Below are 10,000 nucleotides of genomic sequence, written 5' to 3'. Positions count from 1 at the left end.
GATGTAACGGCCCACCTGGATTTAACAACAGCTCACTCAATGATTCAAGTGACGGTTCTGCAACGTGAATATCTCATTAATGACATTTTCCATCGCTCCAGGGAATGTCAACAGTAATAAAAAGATTTCACACGTTGTGGGAAACTACAGAATAGCACAACTTCGACGACAGATTGCACCGTTCGACCTTTAAATGGGGATTCCCCTTATTTAAACTCCACCACATGGGCTGCAGCAATCACTGATGCAGGTTATTATATGCAGGTGCAGTATATCCAAGGTGTTGTCATCATTATCATCATTGGGAGCATGCAGCAGGCAGCAGCAACAACAATAGCAATAACTACTCTGGATCTTCCACCTTCATCCAGGAGCCTCTCCAGGTGAGTGAAGATGGAGCAGAAGTTTGGAAGCGTCGTCAACGCCTTCTTGTCGTTCATGAGCTGAATCAGGTAGTCCGGACTGGGTCTCGGACGCTCCTGCGCTTCTTCTCTCTCTCGAGCTCCTTGGTGACTCCTCCGATGGTCCTCGCTCTCCCGCGTTCCCCGGTAACCCCTTCGCTCTCCTTGGTACCTGTCTCTCCTTCCACGGTAACTCCTGCGCTCTTCCTCGCTCTCCCTCTCACTATCGCTGTGGCAACTCCTCCGATCTTTTCTACTGTTCCTTGCTGTCTGGTAACACCTCCGCTCTCCCTCGCTCCCCAATTCCCTCTCGCTCTCCTTATCGCCCTCACTCTCTCGCTCTCCGTCGCTTTCCCGCGCTCCTTCGCTCTCCATCGCACCGACCATGCTCGGCACGGTCTGTGCTCGGCGCCAGGGGCTGCGGCGGGAACGGGGAGGGGGAGAGAGGAGGGCGAAGGACGGAGGATTTTGGGGGTGGTGGTTACTGGAGAAGGGAGGGTTGAGCGAACGTGCCAGCACGTGGGCAGGCAGAGAGGATGAGCGATGGAAAAGGTGGGATGAAGAGGGAGAGGGAGCAAAAAGGAGATTATGGTGAGAGATCGAGGACGGCTGGCAAGTGAGTGGGTCAAGCGGGAGGGAGCGATAGGAGGAGGCTTAAGAAAAAAGCGATAAGGGAGGGAGAGGAGCAGCGGGATATGAGAGGAGAGGCACAGAGAGAAAGAAGTCAGGGTGAGGGACATGTCGTGAAGCTCAGGGAGCTGTCAGCACGTTGTGTAGTTGAGCGGGAGGGGGAGCAACGGAGATGGCAGGAGAAGAAATGAGTGTCTTGCTGGATGGAGGATTGGAGGGCGCTGCTTGAACCACAGGTTCTGCAATCATTTGTGTTCACCTGCTCTGGCACGATGAAACGCCAAGGCAGGGCTCACAGTGCTACCTTTCATGCCTCCCCTTCTCCATGTAGAAATACAATCCATGAGTGCACGACTTGATCGGCCGGTGACACGTCCTCTCTCATAATGGGACAGCGAAGGCCAAAGGAATCGTAATTTGAATTTGTGGTTTGATTTATTGCGATGGCAAGTTGTGTGGTGGTGGTTTTGGCATGTGGATTCCGCCGCTGTGTAACCAGGTAACGATGCGAAAACACCAAAGGGATTGTACACTCAGTCGCCACATGCGTTCGCTATGCTGGCGATGGACTGATTCTTAATGGGCCAGGTGTGCACTTTATCCAAGAGATGCGTAAAAAAGTATCTGGTAGAGTGAAAACGCTGATGGTCCAGGCATTGGGAATGGGTCAGAACTTGCTCAACCTCTTTCAGCCACCTTAGCATGTTCATTAGTACAGGATCTGAATACATAGTTTCTGTTTCTGCAATCACTGCAGCTCGGTTCCTCTTGCCAATAAGGTTATAACCTACAAGGCTATCACTTACATTCTCACCAGATTCTCTCAGCGAGGGAGTCTCGTGAGTGGAGGAGGCCAATGGGCCGACCACATACCTTGTGGTTACAGCAGGTTGATCAGCATCTCAAGGAGATGGGGGTGGGCCAGGCATCTGCCTGGGGCATAGCCAGATGGAGGCCACTGCAGTATCGATGGAAAGTAGACGCAGCGACGCGCTGCTCCGGCGCATGCTCCCATGTCTAACCTAACCTTTCACTTATAATGTCAATCACAATGAGAAGCAATAATTGCACTCACAGCTGGAGTTGTAATGAAATCTCATGATTGTATTATTGTTCAAGGTAGCCACATAGTTACAAGCGTTGCCACAAGAAAGCAGTTTTCAACAATGCCTTCTCTCCAGAATGCCCTGAAAAAGCTATCCAACATCGGATTTCGACACAGACAGTTTGGAACAAGCTTCATCGCCAGTGGCATGAGGTCCAAGAGACCACTGCTCTGTGGTATAAGGACAAATACGACCTTGGTCCAGGAGACAAATATAGCAACAGAGACCACAGGAGCCCACAAGCTTCATCGCCCGTGGTTTGAGGTCCAGGAGACCAATGCTCCACTCTGTGGTATGAGGAAAAGTACGACCTTGGTCCAGGAGGCCACAAGCTTCATCGCCAGTGGTATGAGGTCCAGGAGAGCACAGGAGAGAAACATATAACAACATCAAGGGCAGTACATGCAATGGCGAAGCATAGCATCACGGATGAATTAAGGGGCGAACACTTGGTGCCAGGTTCTTTTCATGAACTCGACCTTTAACCATGAACGTGGTAGAGTCTGGAGATGAGGTACGAGAGTAATCTTGTACCATTAGCCGAGACTTAGAGCATGATCAGTTTAGTGGGAATAGCCTGATGGTACGGGCCAGTATTCTCGTAAGCCGAATTACTCATATAAACATCATTCGGTGGGATGCCATCACTGGTATCAGATACAAGGATGTGATCATTATGCCTGCGGTTGTCCATCTAGCTTCACAGGAAGCTCTCAATTTCATCTTTCTGGATGAGAACACTGGTCCACACCATGCACATGTTGTCAATGTGCACTTCAGCACCACGACATCACTCGCATGGACTGGCCTCCACGATATCTATACAAATACAATTGATCGCACTTGGGACATCCAAGCAAAGCATGCTTCTGGATGCCCAATCCGCCCATAGTCTCTTGATCAGCTGGAAGTGGCCCAGATTGAAGAATGGCATAACATCTCACATTGGAGAGCTGTATCGTCCAATTTGTTTGATGAAAAGATGCGTACAGACTTGTATTGGGTCGATGGTGGTCACACACATTATTAAAGGCATTTCAATGGTATCGTTGCTAATTTGCATTCATTAAAGCAATATAAACTTGTCTGTGATCATTTTTAGACTGGCATCGTTGCCAATTTGCACGCTCATTTCAGACATATATGTAATTTTATGAGAAATAATTATGGAAACAGAGTAAAAACAGGGTGTAAAATGCAAATAGCAAGTGATAGAATAACATCTCAAGTGCAAAAATGAAATGCTGCATATAGTACAGTCACGTGTTACAGTACCCTGTGATTGGTTGTTGTGCTAGCTCTTATAAAGGTGCCACACCTGCAGAAGGACGATTAAAGTATAGGCAATGATATTGTTGTCGTGTGTTCAATTCTATAGCTCCTGGGAAGGAAATGTCACATGACAAGCATATAAAAATCAAAGTCAACCGAAGTGAAGGGTACTCCATGTAGCAGACTGCAGCCCAACCATGTTTCAGCAAGAGCTGTATGCAAGACTCTTTGGAGGAAATGCAAATCTGGTGTTGGGGACAGCACAAGCAGTTTAGGAAGAAAGCCCAAACTCTCCAAAAGTGCGGTAAGTACCACAGGGTATGGTCTATACATGATAGACACATTCATTTAACCATTTATAATCCCCCAGGAATTTTCCAAATGCAAACTGAAACTGGCGGTTCCTCGCGTGTAGGAAGGCAGAAGGCAGGAATACGTTTCAAATGATGATAAGGAGCTTGATGGAGTACTGTTGTCCCCTTTGGGCTGGCACCCCTACCTCACACCTTGCTCAACTTGACGCAGTGGAAATCAAGGCCTTAAAGATTATCGGAACCTCCTACGATGAAGCCGAGTCTCTGGGCCTGTCACTTTCCCATAAAAGACAGGTCGATTATCTCTGTCTTCTCCCGCCACCTTTCTGGTCTTGCACCCAATGCTCTCTCCATGCACTGTCCCCCCCCCCTCCTCCACCCACAGGCTTCTGCAGGGCACACAGACCAAGCAACCCCCTTCTGGTGAAATTCCCCAAATCTAGAATCACTGTTTACCTCCACTCATTCGTTCCTCTTGTTTCCCACCTGTGTAACCAACTTCCACATTCTCTTCAATCTCACTCTTCCCTCCAGGTCTTCAAGACAGCTGTTATCCACCATCTCAGATCATCCCCCACACAAAACTATGATCTTTTGTACCCTCGTTAGCCTTCCGTAAGCCCACCTCTTTCCAAGTTTCCAGTTTTTCCTTCCTGAGAATTTGCTTCTGTGTCCATCTTGTTCACCTCCTGTGTCCTCCACCAGCCATCATTCTTCCCACAACCCATATTTCTCCAAGACTCCCTCTATTTTGTCCCTGAATTTTTTTTGGTATATTTTCTCCTCTCCTTGCACTGTTCCTTTTGTTTTGTTACGTCCCGATCTGTTCAATGTTCCAGCTCTTCCACAAGCCTCGACTTTTTATACACTATATATATATATATATATATATATATATATATATATATATATATATATATATATATATATATATATATATATATATATATATATATATATATATATACAGATGATTTCCATCGTCTGGGTTTCTTTCACTTTGTTGACTCATCTAACCAATCGTTTACCTAGTTCCACAACCTTCTCTCAAATTAAACTTATTAACTCTTCAATAAGCATTTGCTTCAATCTTCGGGTTACAACTTTCATCTTGATCTTGATGCATGTGGAATCAGATTTATTGTCCTATATCACACCTTTCACTGCCTTGCTTATTCTTCAACTCTTGAATTGCTTTCACTTTCACAACTCTTTAATTGCTGCTATTACTCGTATTGTCCCGAGTCCTACACCAAGACCAACAACATCACTTCTCTTCATTTCTTATTTCAATATCCAGTTTTCTCAACTCTTTCATGTTCTTCAATGTATTTTCTTCAATTATTTGTCACTTTTGTTCGATGTTTTATTGTTTTTGTTCCGTTTTTACCTCCACCATCGAAGGTGAAGGAGGTTATAGTGAGGTACCTTCGTGAAAAAATCGTTACACGGCAGACACAAGCACCATTTTTTTTTTTTTTTACCAAAGAACCTCATCAACTTCCGAATTAAGAAAAAGTCATGCTCAAAAAAAAATTGGCTTGCCAGAAGGGTCTTTTATGACGTCATTATGTTTAATTACATGATAATACAAACAAGTTCGGAAAATATAATCACAGAATGCTATGGTTAAGGCCCAGTCACACCTTGATGTTTTAGCCAGCGTATGCCGATTTTTGGAAAATTTGTGTAAAACGCTGGTACACGTCGAATACGTTATGGGTAAGTTTTGATAACATTGAGAGCACGCTGAAAAACACTGCCATACGTCGTTGTACGCTGGCTTTAAACGTTGAACTTTTGGGTTTTCCTCGAATTTTTTCATGCTTGAAATTTTACGATGTATGCCGGCGTATGACTCACACGTTCCGCTACGCTGGCCATAAGTTGTATTCACGTTATGCGATCGTTGACACACGTTGAAACACGTTACTTGTAAGTTACTCATGAGTCGAAACACGTCGAGATAATGTTTAGCGTACCCGAAACTTATTTCTAACCTATGAGTAACGTTTTGTAAGCACGCTACACGAACGTTGTTCACACTTTGCAACACGTTACTTGAAAGTAATACTACTACTACTACCAACATCGACATCAGTAAATTCTCTCGAACTACGATTACTACTACTCATAACATCGACATCACTAAATTCTCGCGAACTATTACTACTACTACTAATAACATCGACATCACTAAATTCTCTCGAACTACTACTACTACCAACATCAACATCACTAAATTCTCTCGAACTACTACTACTACTAACATCGACATCACTAAATTCTCGCGAACTATTACTACTACTACTAATAACATCGACATCACTAAATTCTCGCGAACCACTACTACTACCAACATCGACATCACTAAATTCTCTCGAACTACTACTACTACTACTACTAACATCGACATCACTAAATTCTCGCGAAATTAAAAATTTCATTGCAGTCGCTTTATTTACTTTTTTGCAATGGTGATGGAGGAAAATGTCTTAAATATCACATCATAGCATTTTATGGTGCAATTTTGATACTGACTTAGTTTTACATGGTACATAATAGGTGATTATGTCATTATGACATCATAAAGCATCTTTCCCATTGTCCATTTCTTTGGAGTATGACTTTTTTTAATCATAAGTCCCATGCGCAGCTCTGGTGCAAAAATGGCGCTTTTGTCCACCGTGTAACGATCCTTGTCCTTTTTGTCGCTAAGGTACGGCACGATTATGTTTTCACCCCTTTCTGTCTGTCTGTTGGGTGGTCGCAAGACTACCCTTAATCTCAGGTTTTCCGTCTGTTGGGTGGTCGCTAGACTACCCTTATTCTCAGGTTTTCCGTCTGTCTGTATGTCTGTTGGGTGGTCGCTAGACTACCCTTAATCTCAGGTTTTCCGTCTGTTGGGTGGTCGCAAGACTACCCTTAATCTCAGGTTTTCTGTCTGTTGGGTGGTCGCAAGACTACCCTTAATCTCAGGTTTTCTGTCTGTTGGATGGTCGCTAGACTACCCTTAATCTCAGGTTTTCCGTCTGTTGGGTGGTCGCAAGACTACCCTTAATCTCAGGTTTTCTGTCTGTTGGATGGTCGCAAGACTACCCTTAATCTCAGGTTTTCTGTCTGTTGGGTGGTCGCAAGACTACCCTTAATCTCAGGTTTTCTGTCTGTTGGGTGGTCGCAAGACTACCCTTAATCTCAGGTTTTCCGTCTGTTGGGTGGTCGCTAGACTACCCTTATTCTCAGGTTTTCCGTCTGTCTGTATGTCTGTTGGGTGGTCGCTAGACTACCCTCAGTCTCAGGTTTTCCGTCTGTTGTTGGGTGGTCGCTAAACTACCCTCAGTCCCAGGTTTTCCATCTGTCTGTATGTTTGTCTGTTTGTTTGTATGTAATGGACAGCTCTGGAGGCCAGAGGATTCAACCGATTTTGATGAAACTTGACTGGTAGGTTCATACCAGGATCTAGTTATATGCTTTTGAGCACCGTTGCTATGGACGCCACCATTGCCGAGCAACGGGACTTTGAATTTTTTGAAAAAATCCCAAAAATATTTACATATATTTTTTTTTCGAAAATCAAAAATCGGCTTCTGGGCTTTTATGCGCACTATAATCAACCTCTTTGTCAAAAATTTCCAGCCCGATCCATCAAAAACTGGATGACGAGTATGCAATTCTATTACTATATGCTTTCACCCCAATATTCACGTTGGGATTCCCTAACATAGGGTTAAGGAATTGAACACAAATGATGAAGGGACAGTTGTTCGTCATGTTCCTATATGGAACAACGAACAGCAAAAATGCCATCTGATGTGTTCTCTTATCTCCATATTTCAAATTCGCATTAGTCTCGCGACCACCCATGTCGCCTACCGGCTTGTTTGTTTGTGTGCAGGATATCTCAAAAAGTTGGGAACGGATCCAGATGAAATTTTATGGACATGTTGGGTGTGTGACACAGACAAAATGATGAGATTTTGGTGAAGATCCGGATCTGTATCTGTATCTGATGATTTTTAAAGTGATTCTTCACCATTGAGAGAGAAGGGAAAACCGGTTTGTAGCACGATATCTCAAAAAAGTCATTGACGGATTTGAATCAAACTTGGTGGACATGTTGGGTATGTGGCAAGGACGAATTGATTCGATTTTGGTGAAGATCCGAATCCACATCTGGACACGAGAATTATTTGGTTTTTAAAGTGATTTTTCACCATTGAGAGACAGGGCCAAAAACGATATCGTACTGTATAGCATAATAATTCAAAAATGTAATGGGCCCGATATTTTCTCATGGATCAGGCTTTACGTGGTGTAAGTATACGCTCTACCGAGTGCCCTTCTAGTTTTTAAATATTTTTTTCGAAATCTGATTGTGAAAAACCTCTCATACATTCAAGATCAGATCTTCCATGCCTGTCCATCTCTGTCAGATATTCGCAGTGCTCTGTCCACCTTCTCTCTGACAATTTCAGTTTCTCATTTTCACTTTTTCATATATCTGCCATCTATGAGCTTCAGTGATTACATTGTTCAATTTCCTACATTCCTCCATCTTGACCAACATCTCTTCTATCATTCATTGCTTTTTCATTCTTCCCCTTTTTCAAGGATCCAAAACTGTTCCTTGCAATTTTTTTATCATTCCTTTATATTGGAAAAAAAAATCTCACCTTCCATTTCTCAATTTTATCCTTTGCTTCCTTGCAGAATTTATCTTCGCAATCTCCTTTCAATCGTTTTAAGTTCCATCTCCACTTTTTCCCTTCGCCGATTTTCATTGGTGTCTATACGTTGCCTCTATTGTCACAAGATTGTGGTGTGTGTCTTCACCCCTGCCAGGAAAACTTTGCAAGTTTGTGAAACTGTTTCGGTGTCTGTCTCATGAAGATGGTGATCAATTTCACCTTTGTTCGTCCAATTCCTATATCTACATCTCGTCATCATTGAACCAAGTATTATTTCTGAAGAATCCCTTCCTCTGGCAGTACTCCAGTAACCAAGTCTAGTGTTGGTTTAGTGGTTAGGGTGACTGCCTTGAGATCTTAGGGTCCTGAGTTTGAGCCCCGTTGGCCACTATGACTAGTAACTATGGCAACATTAGATTAGGCAACATTAGGTGGGGTTGACTCAGCCTCTCATCCTTCCGAGATCGACGAAATGAGTGCCAGTACAGTTTTAGAGGGGCACGGCATCAGTGGCACAGCCACGCTTCCAAGAAATTATAGCTACCCGGCAGGCAAGCTGCCATATGCAAGAACAGAACAGAACTCCAGAAACCTTCCTCCCTGTCATCGTCTGGTTACCTTGTCCAAAACTACTTATCTGTTAACTCACCCTTTCTTCTTTCACGACCACAATTGAATCTCCTGTAATCACTACATCGTCGTTTCCTCTCTCTTGTTCCATTAACTCGTTCATTTAGTTGTACAGTTCATCCACCATTTGTCTCTGTGGTCAGATGTTTTCATGTATACCTGAATAATGATACGTCTCCAGTTTCTGCTCTTACCTACAAGCTAATCCCTACATCTTATACCCTTTCACACCACCAACACCACTATTTGTCTTTCGTTTTAATTTCCTCCTTAAAAGATCAATCTTGTTCCTTCGTTGAAGTTCCGTTGAAGTTCACTGTGTGCTCCATCTTACTTCACACAATTTCAACAAGTTCAGTTTGATTCTTTTAATTTCTCTCAATGTTCTCCAACTTCCATATTCTCAGAATTGATTGTTCCTGCATTACAATTTTGATCATACTCGTGAGACTCATGAAATGTTTTCACTTGATGACGTCCACACAAATAAAGCAAATTAAAGTGAAAACCCCTGTGCAGCTTCCCTTCACAGGACAGCTCAACAAGTGACGGGATCGGGGCAAAACCTTGGGGGCACCCATTCTTTTATGATAGGAGGAAAAGTATGGGGTCACCTTCCTGGTTCGGGTTGCAGTGGTTTGTGTCGGGGTAGTGCCGAGGTGTCGTCCACCGTACGGAGGTCTCCTCAGGTTAGCCTGAGGAGGTCCCTTCGGGTGAGTGCCTGGAAAGTCCTATCCCTAAGAGAGGATGAACACCTGTCTCTGCTATCACCTGAGCTCCAGTGTTTGAACATCAGTATTGCAGCACTCTCTGAGGGTCGGAGATCGGATAGTGGTGAGATCGTGGTGGGTGGTTACACCGACTACTGGTCTGGTCGGTCTGATAGGTACCATGTCCAATAAGCTCACTAATGTTTTCATCTCACAAATGTAGGTGACCAGTTCAGAGAAAGCAATTGG

At 43.9% G+C, this 10,000-nt stretch overlaps 1 protein-coding gene across 7 annotated transcripts in view; it reads right to left on the bottom strand.

Moving 5' to 3' along the window:
- Window positions 1-10,000, bottom strand: part of LOC147034330 (KH domain-containing RNA-binding protein QKI-like) — a 554,637-nt gene that overhangs the window by 461,326 nt on the left and 83,311 nt on the right. For 4 of the 7 annotated variants that reach the window (XM_085880921.1, XM_085880948.1, XM_085880938.1 and 1 more), the window contains exon 1: window positions 362-999. The exons of the other annotated variants lie outside the window; for them this stretch is intronic. In XM_085880921.1, the coding sequence (XP_085737047.1) occupies window positions 362-788 (427 nt within the window). In that variant the 5' untranslated portion in view covers window positions 789-999. Of the gene's footprint in view, window positions 1-361; window positions 1,000-10,000 lie in introns of those variants that run through there. 7 annotated transcript variants of the gene reach the window in all.

The sequence above is a fragment of the Eptatretus burgeri genome, chromosome 1, assembly GCF_056783735.1.
Source record: "Eptatretus burgeri isolate ZD-2024b chromosome 1, Ebu_testis_v1, whole genome shotgun sequence".
Classification (NCBI taxonomy): Eukaryota; Metazoa; Chordata; class Myxini; order Myxiniformes; family Myxinidae; genus Eptatretus; species Eptatretus burgeri.
The sequence above is the reverse complement of the archived record's forward strand: the minus strand, read 5'-3'. Positions and strand labels throughout refer to the sequence as shown.